The sequence below is a fragment of the Ursus americanus genome, chromosome 32 (assembly GCF_024610735.1).
Source record: "Ursus americanus isolate L20-20 chromosome 32, mUrsAme1.1.p, whole genome shotgun sequence".
Classification (NCBI taxonomy): Eukaryota; Metazoa; Chordata; class Mammalia; order Carnivora; family Ursidae; genus Ursus; species Ursus americanus.
In genome coordinates, this window is record NC_142158.1 from 33,779,825 (window position 1) to 33,797,230 (window position 17,406).

At 41.1% G+C, this 17,406-nt stretch overlaps 1 protein-coding gene across 1 annotated transcript in view; it reads left to right on the forward strand.

Moving 5' to 3' along the window:
* The window catches only part of DNAH8 (dynein axonemal heavy chain 8), a 377,771-nt gene that overhangs the window by 186,814 nt on the left and 173,551 nt on the right, over positions 1-17,406 (forward strand). Inside the window, exons 41-48 of the mRNA XM_045786311.2 lie at positions 366-590; positions 3,690-3,862; positions 5,447-5,625; positions 9,911-10,098; positions 12,064-12,150; positions 12,246-12,353; positions 13,809-13,943; positions 15,452-15,613. Of these exons, the coding sequence (XP_045642267.2) occupies positions 366-590; positions 3,690-3,862; positions 5,447-5,625; positions 9,911-10,098; positions 12,064-12,150; positions 12,246-12,353; positions 13,809-13,943; positions 15,452-15,613 (1,257 nt within the window). The remainder of the gene's footprint in view (positions 1-365; positions 591-3,689; positions 3,863-5,446; positions 5,626-9,910; positions 10,099-12,063; positions 12,151-12,245; positions 12,354-13,808; positions 13,944-15,451; positions 15,614-17,406) is intronic.

Genomic DNA, 17,406 nt, shown 5'->3' on the forward strand with positions numbered 1-17,406 from the left:
TCTAGTAATTCCATTTGCTTTCCCTGACAAAGAAAAATCATCATATGAAGCTATCTGGTGGCCTCAGGCCCTCTATAGAAAAATATACTAAGGATCCTCCATAAAACACATACAGCTTCATGAATGGTAGCCATTGTTTTCATTACTATTTCTCTCTCTGCATTGAAATCATTAAATATCAGCAGTTAGAATTTAAATGCTTATTTTCCCCCTTTTGGGAGTGTAGAAATGCATGTCTCTTTTTAGTTTAAAGTGGGTCAAACCTTGTTTGCCTTCTCATGGATGAGTGACCACCGAATTTTATCACAGATGTGCTTTTTCAATAGTTGTCAAATTGACTTATTATTTTTCTTCTGGATGCATAGGTGGGACTTCTGGGAATTCAGATGTTGTGGACACATGATTCAGAAGAGGCTTTAAATAATGCAAAAGATGACAGGAAAATCATGCATGTGACCAATCAGAAATTTTTGGATATTCTAAATACTCTAATTGCTCAGACAACACATGATCTAAGCAAGTTTGACAGAGTGAAGTTTGAAACTCTGATTACCATCCATGTGCATCAGAGAGATATTTTTGATGACTTGGTAAAGTATCTTTTTTTTTCTTAAAATAATTTAGTGTACTAATTAATAATTTAGTGCTCCCAATAATGAACAATTAGGTATTATATCTATTCCCTAATGTGTATGAACCTTCCATCTACTTGGTCCTTTTCTGCGGCTTTCTCCATATATACCATGTCTACAAATATCTCTATCTGGTCGTTTAAACAACCATATGCGTATATTCACATACGGCGTTCTGAAAGTCTGGAACCAAGTGATGAGATGTGAACTAACTACTTGTTTCATTACACCAAATCACCAGGGACATGATACAGTCTATGTGAGCTTGATCATGACTTATTTGCTCCATTGAGAAAGAAGTCTTGGTCAAATAGAATCAAGCTTCAGAGGATTCTCATGGATATATGTCCGGTTGATAGTATCCAACAGGACATCATGGGCTTGATTTGGACAAGGTTCTGTATGGTGAGAGTAGGAGGGGTGGTATTTGAATTCCCTTCGGAAATAGGACTTTAACCAGTGGTCTTGAGCCAGCTGAAGTTCTCCTAAAGCTGTGTTTATCATTATAGGGTAGGGCCCAGGAGGTTTTGATATACCACCATTTGACTATCTTTGTTTTTAACTACCATTGCTTGATTTGATTTGATTTGATTCATCTTAAAAGCATCTCTTTTCTTCACCAGAGACATGTAATTCTTGCAACTTGGGGCTCTCTTTTAGAGAATATAATCGATCAGAGATTACTGGTTTCAAACTTGTATCCAAAGTTCTGATCAGGGCGCCTGGGTGGCTCAGTTGGTTAAGCATCTGCCTTCCACTCAGGTCATGATCCTGGGGTCCTGGAATCGAGCCCCATGCTGGGCTCTGTGCTCAGCGAGGAGTCTGCTTCTCCCTCTCCCCCTATTCGTTCTCTCTCAAATAAATACATAAAATCTTAAAAAAAGAGTTCTATCAGATAAGTCATATTTATGGAAGGTTGAAGGACATGCAGTCTATTTATTCCCCTGGAATCTAGATCCTCACTTCTCGAAGTATTATTCTACGCCAACCAGTTGCGTTAGCATCTCCTGGGAGCTGGTTAGAAAAGCAGAATCTCCAGCCCCCTCCCCCCACTCCAGCCCCCACTGAATCAGAATCTGCATTTCAAGATTCCCAGGTGATTTATCTATGCATGTTATTTTTTTTTTTTAAAGATTTTATTTATTTATTTGACAGAGATAGAGACAGCCAGCGAGAGAGGGAACACAAGCAGGGGGAGTGGGAGAGGAAGAAGCAGGCTCACAGCGGAGGAGCCTGATGTGGGGCTCGATCCCACAACGCCGGGATCACGCCCTGAGCCGAAGGCAGACGCTTTAACCGCTGTGCCACCCAGGCGCCCCTATCTATGCATGTTAAAGTTGAAAAAACACTGCTCTAGGATTTATCTCTGGGTCTTCTGATCAAGCCAGTCATCAGAGAGCTGCATGCTCAGACCATAGTTCCTTGGCCTTCTACAGAGTTGCTTTCACTAAATTGCAATTACTGGCATACTTCGGCTTTCTTTGAAGTCCACCTCAAGAAACTCCTGTGGAATCCATTACTGTATCTGCGAAGAGCGTGTGGCTAATATCTCTCGCTGATTCTTGAAGCTGAAATCCCATGGAAGAAATTTCTTTTGAATTTAAGCCCCGAGCAAAACTTTACAGACAGAATGGATTTTTAAAAAGAAAAACTGATACACAATTAAAACCACATGACTGTATTCTTTTTGTCTTAATTACTATTGAACCCATGGTCTCTGCATCCCAACTAAAATGAGATCTCATGGCCAGCATATTTGCATTTTATTTTTCCACGTATGATGCTTAGAACAGCCTGATATATGGTAAGAACTCAATCAATATTAGCTGTTCTTCCTTCTTCATCCTCCATCTTCTCCTCACCATCTTAATGGATTGTTGAGAGGAGCTAGTTGACAGCATCCCCGTGGCTGCGGGTCCTGTGTGGGAGAAAGAGTCCCTGGGGGAGACAGCAGATCATGTTACCTGAAAGTTGCTCTTTAAGGTGATGAGTACAGACTGTGTTTTAGCCGAGAAGCCAGAATTCCTAACTACAGGGGGAAGCAAATCCATGAACAAACGATGATGAGAAAAAAAAGACTGTACACAGAATGGAGACTGGATTAGATGGAGACTAGGACATGGCGGGGTTGTCAGAGGTCAGCTGAACGACCTGGAAGTGGAACCAAGTTTAAGGGCAGCGAAGGGGATCGTTTACCACTTTCCCGTGTTGCTTTCCCTCAGTGGGAAAGACTGAGTTTTCTCCAGGATTGCCCATGGAAAATCATGAAGCGCCTGAGAATGTGGTGGTGGTGGGATGTTGTTCCTAACTGTGCTTCCCTGGTTTCTCTCTCTTGCACGCATGGTTGCGGGAGCCCAGGATCTCTTGCCCATAGGTGTATGTGGTGACCTGGCAGGTTGATGAATTTGGCCACAGTGCTGATGTGGGAAGGCATGTGTGCGTAACTGACCATGCATCTCCCCGCTGATTCCTTCGGTGGCTTCCCTTTGCCATGAGGACACTGCCCAACCCCGTTTCCATGTCCTGTGAAGCCTCAGCTCTCTCTCTCGAGTCCCAGATGCCTCAGCTGTACTGAACTTCTTTTCACTTTCTTGAACATGCAGCCAGATCTTCTGGGTGTTTGCCTAGGACATTTTACCCTTTGTAAAAATGTACTTGTTTTTTTCTTTTGGTTTTCTTTTCCAAGGCAATTCCTACTATATTTCAGGTTTTAGTTTGTATATTTCTTTCTCCAAGTATCCCTTTCAGGCCCCCTGGACTACATTACATTAGGCCCTCTTGCTACATATTTCCATGAACCCTGAATTTCTTTTCATACCTTTTTGCAATTACTTGCTTATCTGTTTGTCTTTTATCTTCTTTTGTCAACTCCAGAAGGCAGGAGCATGCCTGTCTGTGTTCACCCAGCACAGTGTCAGGCCCAAGGAGAGACTCAAGAAATATATGTTAAATAAATGAGGATCAGTTCACAAATGAATGAATAAAAACTGCCCATATGCTTGTGTTTTACGCTATTGCAACTCAGTGTGTAATCTCTTTGTATTTCATGTTTTTAAGGTAAAAATGCACATCAAATCAGTTACTGACTTTGAATGGCTAAAACAGAGTAGATTTTATTTTAAGGAAGATTTGGATCAAACTGTGGTGTCCATTACAGATGTGGATTTTATTTACCAGAATGAATTTCTGGGATGCACTGATCGTCTTGTCATCACTCCACTAACAGACAGGTAGGACAGTCAGTTTTGTGATTCCATTTTGTAATTAAATGATGTCCTTAACATTGCTTTCAAGCTGCATTTTAAATATTAACCAAAGCATACTGCTGTCGTGTTAGGTCTATGCTAGCTCATCAAAGCCAGTCTAAACGTGAAATAACCAAGGTTAGGATGGAAACGCCCACGTGCATTACATTTCTGTGAAGCAGAAAAAGATAAAAGAATGTCAGCAAGCTTGAACATTGACTGTGAGTCATATAGTAATGAATCTTAGATTGCAAGATGGAAGCATATCTCTGGCACCATAAAGGGAAGTCATTAGAATTGCAAAGAAGGAAGGGACCTTGGAGGTGATCTAATTTAGTCTCCTGGTTTTCACCCCAAATGTAGAAATGGATACCTGAAGTGAAGTTTCTTGGCCCTGTAGGAACAGTCAATGGCCGATCTCCTCACAGGTCTTTCCAGCATGTGACATCAGACAGAACTGGACCTTTTCATCTGTATATACTGCACAACGCCCAGTTCAATATGTTGTATACAGCAGATGCTCCATAAGTATTTGCAGAATTGACTTAAACTGGGTCATTGAATGATTAATTTTGCTGTTACTTTAAATAGGGCTGCCTGCAGGTAAAATTATGACACAACTTATGTCTTTAGTCTCTTGATTCATCCAGCCTCCTTCTGTATGCCCAGCGCCATTGTAGCATAAACTTGTCCATGTGTTTCCTCTTCCACTGAGGTTTACATACAAAGCTTCACATCTCAGGAAGCTTCACTAAGTTTTACTTAGATCTGAAACAAATATAACTTAGGCTGGATCGTGGATACAAGGAGATGCAGTATATTATTCTTTATACTTACCTCAATGAGTGAAACATTTCATAGTAAAATGATTTATTTGCAAAGGTGTCCTGCAGTTGACTCATACCAGCTTTTTAAAAATTCATTTAAAGATTTTATTTATTTGGCAGAGAGAGAAAGAGAGAGAGAGCATGAGAGGGGAAAGGGTCAGAAGAAGAAGCAGACTCCCCGCTGAGCAAGGAGCCCGATGCAGGGCTCGATCCCGCGACTCCAGGATCATGGCCTGAGCCAAAGCAGTCGCTTAACCAACTGAGCCACCCAGGCACCCTCATACCAGCTTTTGAGAGTCAACTGTATGAATCTCTTCCAGTTTTGTGATATCACATCAGTAGCTTGTCATGGGCCCTGGTGGAAGTATTTATACCACTGCGATCGGCAAGCATGAAAATCAATATTATTTATTTATTTTTCCTGGAGAGCCAGTTGTTCACCATCTGCCAGCACACTACAGCTTATTTGGTTCTCAGAGTTATGATTTGTTCTGCCCACAGTGCAAGGAAGGCCTGAAGGTTTTAAGTCGGGGTTGAGGAGTTTAGAAAGTTTGTCCCAAGAAATGTTTGCGACCACTGTACTAGTTGCAGTGAATATCAAGTACTCCAGCCTCTTTTATGTGGGCGGCTCAAAATCTCAAATAAACAGGCCCACTGCAGTCACCCTCGACTTTGGCTTGCGCTTTGCGGCAGTAACGTGCTCTCCCACACTGCCCGTGCTTTCTCTGATTCCCATTTGCAGATGTTATATCACCTTAGCACAGGCTTTGGGGATGAACATGGGAGGTGCTCCGGCAGGACCTGCTGGCACTGGCAAAACAGAAACTACGAAAGACATGGGAAGATGTTTGGGGAAATACGTGGTCGTATTTAACTGCTCGGATCAAATGGATTTCCGAGGGCTAGGACGGATTTTTAAAGGCAAGTGTCAAACACTGTTAAATCGTTTTTGGTGAATGTTTTTTTTATTGCTCTTTAACATTATTTTCTGATATTAACCTAAAAGGATATTAGTCCACATCACCAAAATGAGTATAGGTTGGTGCATATATTATTGCCATTTTTCTGGGTCAAAAATGGCTGGATGTCATCAATTTCACATGGTTTAATGCTATTGCTGGCATTCTAATCCATGAGTTGAATGTGTATTGGATTGTGAAAATGGAATCAATTTATTATTGCCTGAAACAGTGGTCGGGGGGGATAGGATCAAGATAGCAAACCCATGACACATGTGGCTTCCCTTCCTGCATTAAATCCCATTGAAATGAAACATATCATTTAGAACAGAATTTAGAGACGGTGGTATTGGTGTGGCGGTTGATAAATGGATCAGTGGAATATAATAGAGAATGCAAAAATGGGCCAAGGACATTTGACGTATGGCAAAGGTGGTATTGTAAATCAGTGATGAAGAGATAGACTTTACTATAAATCATTCTGGGACAAGAGGTGATTAATATTTAACAACAGAAATCAGATCCCTACACACATAAAAATTGGATGCCCATATCATATATAAAAAATCATTTCTGGGGATTAAACACCTAAAAGTGGTGGGCAAAACCATACAGTTTTTAGAAAGTGATAAATGAAAATATCTCTGTTCTCAGAGAAAGAGGCTTTTAACAAAAATCACAAGCCATAAAAGAAAGATTGCTTACCCTAAATTAAAAATTTCTGTTCATCAGTGGATAACAAAGAGAGAGAAGCCATGCCAGAAATTTAGAAAGGCATTGGCAAACTATGTTACCTACAAAGGATTAGGATCCCAAATATATGAGTAATGCCCATGAATGAATGAGAGAAAGATAACCCAATAGAGAAGAGAGAAAAAGCCTTCAATAGGCATTTCACGAATGAAGAAAACCAAGTGACCAGGAATCAAAGAATTACGTATTATAAAGAGATTCCATTTTGTACACACCAGATGAAAAAAATTAAGTGTGACATTTTTTACTATTGGCAAGTACAGTGTAACAGAAACAATCATTAACTACCGGTAGGAGTGTAAAAGTTGTTTGGAAAAAACAGCACCATGTATATTCCCATCTACCCACCCCCGGGTCTATAATCAGATCAACGACACTCGTGCATTGGGGTCTGTGTGTAGATGTTCCCTGCAGCATTGCTCAAAACAACAAACACCTGAGACCAACTCTAGTGTCCTCTACAGTGGACTGGACGCATAAATACATCAATTGGGAAAATATAATTTATACATTATATAAACAGGAAGGAAAAATATAACGTATATGTATGAAATTGTGTAACAGCGCTATGGAGCAGTAAAAACGAGTCACTACAAGACGATGCATTGACACAGGGCAGCCTCACAGATAGAATTTAGAGTGAAGGAAGATAGTCTCAAAAAATACATGTTAGTAAGATTAAATTTATCTAAAATCTAAAAATAGGTAAAACTAAAAATATTTATCATTTAGATATGTATACAGAAATAGTAAAAAGGCAAAGCAAAGCAAGAGAATGATTGTCACAAAGTTCAGATTAGCATTCCCTCCCTCTGGGAGGGTGGAAAGGGGACGTTGTAGGGGAGAAGAACACTGGAACTTCCTTGTATTAAAATCATGAGTCACCCCTGCAGCCCTTCCTTTAAATATGATATGAGAATATCCCTGTAATAAATACCATGAGATTTCACATCCAGCTCTCACCTTTAACATATATACCTAACATCTGAAACACATATATATGAATACACAGTCTTTGTGTGATATTTCTCCATTTAAGAAAGAGAACAAAATATAAGCTATAGACTGGGAGAAGATATGTTAACACACATAGCTGACAAAAAACTAATATCCAGCATTAAAAAAGATTTTCTTCCAATAAGAAACCCCAAAATAAAGCAATAATGAGATACCATCTCCCTCCTGCCAGATTGGCAAAAATGGAAAAGTCTGGCAAAACCACTGTTGGTGAGGGTGTATAGAAATTACAACTGTTTATACTTCTTACCTGTGTGTAAATTGGTAGAGCTGCTTCTGAGAACAGCCTGGCAACAGGTGGTGAATGTGAAGATGCACATACTCTCTTTGACCCAGCATTTCCACTCCTCACACACATTGTAAGAAGACATGAGGCACATTAATACATTGTTAAAGCAAATTATTAGGAACAACCCAATATCCATTGAAAGTAGAATGAACTTTTAAACTGGTATATTTATGCAATGGAATACTGTATAGTATAGCATTTAAAGATCTGTGTATCAGCTTGGATAAATCTCAGAAAAATAATATTGAGCAAATAAATCAAATTTCAGGAGGATATATACAGTGTTTTATACATAGATGCATGTAGATATACAGATCTTGAATAAGCAAAATCTACAATGTTCATGAATACATGCGTAAGGGCAGTCGTTTAAAGCATACCTGGAACCCCTGGCATCAAATTCAGGATACAAGTTACCTCTGGAGAAGGAGCAAGTGTGGATTCAAGAGAAACATATGGATTTGAGCTGTAGTTCTACTATTTTATTCTTTAGGATGAAATCTGAAGCAAATTGTTAAGGTTTGATAGGTAGGTGCATGGGTATTCATTAAATTATTCTTTATAATTGCCTGTTAAACCATTTTGGAACCCTACGAATCACTTCCTTAGTCGGAGAGAAGGGTTCTTCTGTAGACGACTCCTAGCTTGAAGGTTGGGGATGGGTGAGAGCAGCAGACTAGAGTACAAGGTAAATCCCAGACTGCCAAAATGATAACAGATGGCAGAGCACAAGAAAAGGAAGTGGCTGTGTCCAGTATTTTTCCTCGGTTTAAAAATTGTAAGTCAGCTCTGTGAAGTGGGAGTCCTGTCAAAGATAAACCTCGGGTGGGGGCTTGTGACCGAGAGGCAAGCTGCACTCCAGGTCAGATCGCAAACCCCAGGTCCAGAGGGGAAGCTCTCGTGCCTCTCCTATTCCTTCCCCCAAATCATCAGGGGCGGGCATGTATCCTGCAAACAGGAATTGGCATTTGGGATGAGGCAATACACACATATACAGAGATAACAAAGTCTCAAAAAATATTTGAAGCAATTAGGGAAGCACCCCAAACAGCTAAGAGACCTACTGACCACTAAACGGATTAATAGAGGAAACAGGAGAAAAAAGTAAATAAAATCAGTTGCTTCAGAGGGATTCCAGAATTCCTAACATACAACTGATTGAAGAAAAACAGGCTGATATGAAAAAAAAACAACAATTGGAATAATAAATAAATACATGAATTAAAAATCTCTTTTGAGTTAGATGATCCAGCTAAAAGAATAAATACATTGCAGAGAGAAATGGGAAGTTTGACAGAAAAGCCTGAGAGTCACAAGGATTGATACAAAAGTTCCAACCTCCATATAATGGGAATTCCCAAAGTAGAGAAAAGAAAAACCAGGGGAAGAGGGAGCAATCATAAAAAGAAGAAGACTTTTTTTTTTTTTTAAAGATTTTATTTATTTATTTGACAGAGAGAGAGACAGCCAGCGAGAGAGGGAACACAAGCAGGGGGCGTGGGAGAGGAAGAAGCAGGCTCCCAGCGGAGCAGGGAGCCCGATGCGGGGCTCGATCCCAGGACCCTGGGTTCATGCCCTGGGCAGACTCTTAATGACTGAGCCACCCAGGTGCCCCAAGAAGAAGATTTTATGCAGCTGAAGATAATGAAGGTTTTCATCCTTAGAGATTAGACAGGAGCAATGTCTTCATAATACCAGAGTCTGTCTTTGTATCAAGTTTATAAGGAATAAATAAAAATCCCTTTGACCATTTTCTGTCTCACCCAGCATCCTCATTGCAACAGGAAAGAAACATAGTGATCTGACCCAGACATTTTTGTCAGTTTCATTTTGTCAATTTCTCCAAACAAACATTATGGCTCTTTCAGCCCCCATCCCCACTGGAAGTGGGGCTTCCAAACTGAGTCAATGTTTATCATCCACTGGCATCCCTGGGCGTAATGACATGTCTATACTTTGATTTTGACAGTGCGCTATTTTCATTGTTTCCAGCATGGTGTACAAATACTTAAACCTCTCTATGTCGCTGGAATTAGATATGTCTTTACAAACAGCCAGATTCGACATTGTATATAAGTTGTATTTCAATATATAATTGCTTGAGAGCACTTAAGAGAAGTGATTCTTCTTCTTGGTAGCAGGTATATTGCAAAGTAAAACTTCTCAAATTAACTGTTTTTCCTGCCAGGTCTTGCACAGTCTGGTTCTTGGGGCTGTTTTGATGAGTTTAACAGAATTGAATTGCCTGTGTTATCAGTGGCAGCCCAGCAGATTTATATTGTTTTGACAGCAAGAAAAGAGAGAAAAAAACAGTTCATTTTTTCTGATGGTGATTGTGTTGATTTGAATCCAGAATTTGGCATCTTCCTAACAATGGTGAGAACTTGGTCTTTAAATGCAGTGTGTTTGGTTTAATTGCTCTAGGCTTAAAAGAAAAGGAAGCATATATTAGTTAGTAAATGACGGGCTATTCAGAGGTCATGAGCGATTCTGTCTTATCATATGATTTTTTGAGTAGTAAAAATAGCCTAGAGAGAAGATACAATAGTAATAGGTTAATGATAATACTAGCGACTGTTCAGTGAGCACTTGTTATGTGTAAGGTGTGGGGCTAAATGTTTTCTGTGTTGTATCCAACAGGCTAGCTAGAGTAACAATCCCCAAATCTCAGTGGCTTAAAACCTCAAAGATTTATCTCTCCCTCATGCCACATATTTTTATATGTTCGCTATATAGTTAAATCTCTATGATGCAAGATAACGCAACAGGATCTGAATTTTAAATATCTCAGTGGACAAAGATAATTATAGAAAGCAAAATCAGGAAGTTTTCTGATAAGCTTAATTGTAAGCAAACATAAGCAAAACAGTTGGGGCTAAATAATAATAATCCAGAAGTGATCGGTTATAACTCAGGTAATGGGATGAATGAATTGATTGTGTGATACTAAGGTGTAGAACAATTTGAAAGAAGAGTAACATTCTCCTTGGATTAAGAATAATATTGGAGGGGCGCCTGGGTAGCGCAGTCGTTAAAGCATCTGCCTTCTGCTCAGGGCATGATCCTGGCGTTCTGGGATCGAGTCCCACATCAGGCTCCTCCGCTATGAGCCTGCTTCTTCCTCTCCCACTCCCCCTGCTGTGTTCCCTCTCTCGCTGGCTGTCTCTCTGTCACATAAATAAATAAAATCTTTAAAAAAAAAAAAGAATAATATTGGAAATATCAATTAGATATCGCATTAGGCTCTAAATAACTGAGACATGAAAAATAGTGCCTTAACACATAAAGATTTCTTCTCTTACGATCCTCCCGTGTTTCTACACCATCATGATTTCCATCTTCGATTTACCTATGACCCAAGATGCTACAGAAGCATGTTTTGCTGCAGCCAATTGGTTGAATCAACTCCCTTCAAACAAGCATCAAAGACACTGTACAGTGCCTCTTTGCATCTCATGGTGTCAAATTTAATCACACCAGATGCAAAGCAGGCTGGGAAATGTAGTTTTTAATCTGGGTGGTTTGCAACTGAGGTCCTGTGACTGAGAAAAGAGAAAAGAAGAAGCAAGGAGAAGCAACCAGCCACCTCTGTATTCCCAGCACTGAGCAAGGTATCTGTCCTGTGGGCGGTGCCCAAGAAATATTCAGGGACTGAAGATTTCCAAAACTAACTGACCCCTCTTCGCCTTACTAGTCTTTGAACCCCTACCCTCTCCCTTGGAACTTTTGGGTCTTGCCTAATCTCAACCCGTTGCTACCTGCAAGGCCTTAGCTTCCTTTCCTCTTCTACTTTTGTCCTTTTTACTATTTTTCCTGTCATTCCCATCTTAATTTCCCCTCACCCCTGTGGGGGGTTTTTAATGGTCAGCCAGAGAAGTCTATCATTCTGACTGCAGAGAATAATGGATAAAACAGATAAAACAAATAATTACCTATGTAATGATCAGTATAAAATCCTGAATTTTCTTTCTCTTTCAATAACCTATTTTAGACCATAATGATCCTGGTATTTATGCATTTTTCTTTCCTATTTTCTTAACCAACAGATACGCAGATGCTTAATTTTTGCTACATAAAGTGGTGTGTGTGTGTGTGTGTGTGTGTGTGTGTGTGTGTGTGTGTGTATGACTTTGTTAGTATAATGAAAACGGAAATATATAGGAGGGAGTGATATGACCTTAAAAAATATGGATGGTCCATACATATTTTTGAGAAAGGAGGGATGTTTTATGAATCTAATGTTTTACAATACCACCTTAAAATATGAGGTAGGAATTTGAATGTATTTGTATTCATGAAATGAAAATTATATCAATAATTTAAAACAATTTTAATTTTTAGAACCCTGGATATGCTGGGCGCCAGGAACTACCAGAAAACTTAAAAATTCAGTTTAGAACTGTTGCTATGATGGTTCCTGATAGACAGGTAGGCACCAGGATTTAAAAACATAACATAGTTCATGTTCTTTACTTGTTTTGCACTAACGTTGTTGAAAAAAATCTCACAATCTTAATTTTCAGATCATTATGCGAGTTAAACTTGCAAGCTGTGGTTTTCTTGAAAATGTTATATTGGCTCAAAAGTTTTATGTTCTTTATAAACTCTGTGAAGAGCAACTTACCAAACAGGTAACTTGGTAAATCTATTTTTCCCCTACCTGTAGAACTTGATTTTTTACTTTGCAATTTTACCTTGATAAATGTTAATCAGTGAGTTAGAAAAATCTCGACTCTTTTCTTTTTTTTTTTTTTTAAAGATTTTATTTATTTATTCGACAGAGATAGAGACAGCCAGCGAGAGAGGGAACAGAAGCAGGGGGAGTGGGAGAGGAAGAAGCAGGCTTCTAGCAGAGGAGCCTGATGTGGGGCTCGATCCCATAACGCCAGGATCACGCCCTGAGCCGAAGGCAGACGCTTAACCGCTGTGCCACCCAGGCGCCCCTCGACTCTTTTCTAAAATATATTTATAATTAATTTATGTATGTATGTATCTATTTTTAAAACCTTTTTTAGTTTGAACTTATTATGGAGACTCAATGAAGTTGCAAAGAAATTTACGGGAGGTCCTGTGTACCATGCTTCCTGCAATGTTGACTTTTTAAAAAGATTTTATTTATTCATATGAGAGAGAGAGAACAAGTGGGGGGGCAGAGGGAGAAGCAGACTCCCCTGAGTGGGGAACCCCACATGGGGCTCCATCCCAGGACCCTGGGATCATGACCGGAGCCAAAGGCGGACGCTTCACTGACGAGCCACGCAGGCGCCCCCATGTGGCCAGCGTTGACATTTGTAACTGTGGTACAATAACAAATAACAAAACCAGAAAACCCACATCTGGTACAATTCGCAGAGTTCATTAAGAGCTTGTCAGCTATACACGCACTTTGTATGTATGTGTGTGTGTGTGTAGTACTGTGCAGTTTTGTCACATGTGCAGATCATGTGACCTGTACCGTAATCAGCATACAGGACTGTTCTATCACTGTAGGGTTTCCTCATGCTACCCGTTCATAGCCACACCTACCTCTCTTCCAAATCCCTAAGCCCTCGCAACCCCTGTCTTTCCTCCATCCCTATAATTTTGTTATTCCAAGAGTTTTATGTAAGTGGAATCACAGAATGTGTAGCCTGTTGGTTACTCATTTAAATCTGTTTGCTGTATGGACTGTATCGGACTGTATCATTTTCAAAGTATATTTAAAGTGTGAACTTCCCATGGGGCACCTAGGTGGCTCGGATGGTTAAGCGTCTGCCTTCGGCTCAAGTCATGATCCAGGGGTCCTGCGATCGAGCCCTGTGTCAGGCTCCCTGCTCAGTGAGGAGCCTGCTTTTCCCTCTCCCTCTGCCCCTCCCCCCGCTCGTGTTCTCTCTCTTTCTCTTTCTCTCAAATTAATAAATCTTTAAAAGAATAAAGTGTGAACTTCCCAATGGAATGGTCATTTTGCAATCAGAGGAAAGGTGAGGGACAGGCTAATAGAGCTTTGCAGCCCAGCCCCTCGGAGCAGCACTGTGTACCTGTGTGTAAGTGGTGTGAGTCTACATCCAGAACTGTTCAACAAAACAACCTTTTTCCCCCCATCATAGGTCCATTACGACTTTGGGTTGAGAAATATTCTATCTGTATTGAGAACACTTGGAGCTCAAAAAAGAGCCAGACCAGAAGACAGTGAGCTAAGCACCGTCATGAGAGGACTGAGAGACATGAACCTTTCCAAGCTGGTATTTCCCTTACCCAAATTGCCCTCTCCTTCCAGATTCTCACCTGGCATTTCCCTCCTTAGCTGATATGTGGGGATTGGCTCAGGTTGAGCTGTGAGCATTAATGGTTACAGGGACAATGGGTATGTGAAGCTACCCCATGCTTCCAGAAGGCAAAAAGCCCATTTGAGCTTTGTATGCCTTGTACGCCCAACATGGGCCGGAAATGCATCCTCTTATCAGCTGTGAACCATAAAACAGGCTTCATCGGTGGGCTCCAGCCCCCAAATTTCAGTCCAGCCTTCCCCCGTTACTCATAATGTAACATGAACTCTAAACATAAAAATCCCAGTTTCTTGGATTCACAGAGAACCATGGGAACTTTTGCTTTCTCAGAATATGTCTAAGCCTATTTTAGCTATCTGTGACTCTTCCCAAAACATCAACACCATTTCTATTTTCCAAAAGTGCACTAAAAGTTCGCTGGGAAGACGATCATAGATATCTCGCTGCTTTCATGCTCGTCACAATCATAGGCAGCTTCCTTAACTAGCTGACAGGTTTGCGTGGTATTTATTCAAGGGCTTCCATGTGTTACGTGTTGTGTCTGGGCCCAAGTACCAGGCTGAGGAAGAAATGGTTCTCGTGAAGCTCCTGTTCTAGTTCCAGAAGCTAACAGCTGACATCCATGTAGTTCCTTACTATTACAGAGCTTTCTCAGGGGTATTCTCTTGTTTGCACCTCACAGCAAATCAGCGAGATACGAATGGCTAGTGTGTTTATTGCCCTTTTACTTATGAGGAAACCAAGTCTGGAAGACTCACCCACAATCATGGTCAGTTGAGAAGCTGGAACAAAAATCCACAAGACTTTCTGAGGCCAAGTCCCCTGCCCCTTCCAGGACACCTCACTGCCTCCCTTGGTAATAGTATTCTTGAAACTGCTAGACAAGAATTCCAGAAGGCACCAGAGGAGTCCCAGAGAATGAGGAGAAATCAAAAGGGGTCAGCCGTTGGGAACCGGGTGATGTAGATATTAAAGATGGAGCAAATGAAGATTAAGGTCAGTTTACTCAAACCTACAGCTTATAGAAGGCAGGACACTGCTCTGATGGAGTTTTCCAGTCAATTTTGGTTGAGCCAGGCAGGTAGGGTTTTGGATATTTTCCTAATTAAAATGAAATATTAATATTTTATTTTCATGGGATTGGGACTATTAATCACGTATTTTTAGGGTTAATGCATACACCTGTTTGTGAGAAGCACGGCAGTCGTATGATAAAGTAATGAGACCGAACCTTGGAGCAGTAGATTGTAGAGAACGTTGAATGCCAAAGGGCTCTGGCTACGGTGCTCCAGGTAATGTGGATTCAGGGGTGGTGTTTAGGAGCTGGTTCTAGAGGATACACGTCTGGTTAGGAGAAGTAGTACAGGCTTTTCTGGGCATCCAGTGCTAAGTGCTAGGAGCTTCCTAGCTGGCCCGTAATTATTTGTTGACTGAAGAAGCATACTTATTTCCCGCCATCTTAGGTTGACGAAGATGAGCCCCTGTTCCTCAGCTTAATCAACGACCTGTTTCCAGGATTGCAGCTGGATAGCAGCACCCACGCGGAGCTGCAGGCTGCCGTAGCCAACCAGGTTCAACGGGAAGGCTTCATTAACCACCCACCCTGGAACCTCAAGCTTGTGCAGGTAAAGACACTTCAGTCTCTTATCAGGATGATGATAAGTGTGTGTTGTTCCAAGATCCCCATTCGAAGAGAAGAACTTGGGGTATTCATCTTACTCAATGTGAATCTTGAAACTAAAAACACATCCTTGCAAGCAGAGTCCTCAGGAGGAGATAGTGTGGATTTACCTGGCCTCACAGTCAACAAGCACTAATCTACTGAGGTTAGCTATGTCTGGGGAGAAGGTTGGGTGGTAACCAGAGTCTCAAGGACAGTTGGGAGGCAATAGTGGGTTATGGAATGATCCTGCTGGCTGCTTGTGTCAGGCTGGCGGTACCCCATAGCTGAGTACCTTCACGGGCTTGAGGCCCGAGGAATCTGGGAGTGCTACTGTGCTTCGGCTCTGTGTGTGGACAGGGTCACCTACACGAACATTGGAAGCCTTTGCCTGTGTCTCTTGGTGTCTTTCTGTCCATCACCTTTCATCCTTGTGACAACCACCCAACAGCTTACCAGCAGAGTCAAGAAGGGTTGGAGCCAAGGCAGGAGTAAATCTGTATGGGCCTAATGTTTCAGGGGTATTTTCCAGGGCATTTGGAAATGAGGGAGCTGAAATTGTGGGGAGTGTTAAGCACAGCATTTGAAAAATAACAATTCTTATTTTAACTTACTGTTCTTGCCAGGTTATAAGAAGTGCATGTGTCTATGCTATATCTAGTTTTCACAGGGAGGGATATGAGGAGCAGTTGAGGTATTTTTCATCATCCATGGATTGGAAAACCATTGAACTTTTTTTTTTTCTAATTTCTAGGAAATTTTTCAAAATTTTCTATGTGATACGCATATAGTATATTGAGTACTAAAGTTGTAGTCATCTCAGTGGGTGGGGGACTAGGATATGGTGGTGGTACTTGATGTCAGTAGTGTTACTCTCGAATGTAATGTGATGGGCTGTGTCTGCTGCTTTTAAACTATGGGTTACAGTACTAATACATTTCTCACTAAAATGTTAGGAGAATAACAAATTCTGCCTCTGATCAGCTGTGAGCTTTTGACTTCTTATTTTTATTAAGAAAACAATAGAGAGGATGTTGTAACAGACACTGTCCTGTTCTTAGTATGTCTCCTTGAATCTCTTTTACCCCAACTATGTGCCCCTTCCCCAGCTTCTGTGTGATTTTCGTAGCCCACATTTGCCCTTCCCTTCAGGACGACTGGGGCCACTTGGTTGGGCACAAATAGCAGGCAGTGCCTGGGGGTTTATTTCCCATCACCCCCAAACCAAACTCTCCTTAAAAACTCCTGGGTGATGGAGTAGGAAAGTCAAGGTCCCCTGCTTCCAGGAGGAACATTCCAGAGTGCCCCGCAGGATCAGCGTTAAGGCTTCCCTCCACAGGATTTTGTCCTCGATCACACCCGGCCTGACTTCTCTTTCCTGTCCTGCTTCGGCCACTCCCTTACCAGTTTCTCCTGGGATCGCTGTCAGAACAAATTGCTTGGGGGGGGGGTGGGGATTCCTCAATCTCAAGCTGGTCCTCACTGTGATGGTTTGTGTTGCTGCTTTCCACCACCAGGGGGCGGCATCATCACATTGAATGCAGAGAAAGCTTGTGCCTGGATAAACTGCTATCTGCAAGGTCACAAGGAAGAGTAGTTTGAGAAGCAAAAACGAGGTCCTGAATAAATCATTTCCAAAATGGAATTCAAGTTCCACATTGTCATAACTTTATCACTTATCATTATTTTATAACGTGGTGCTAATTTGCTATCCCCATCTAGTCAAGCAAGATAATCCCCCCCTTTTTTTTTGCATTT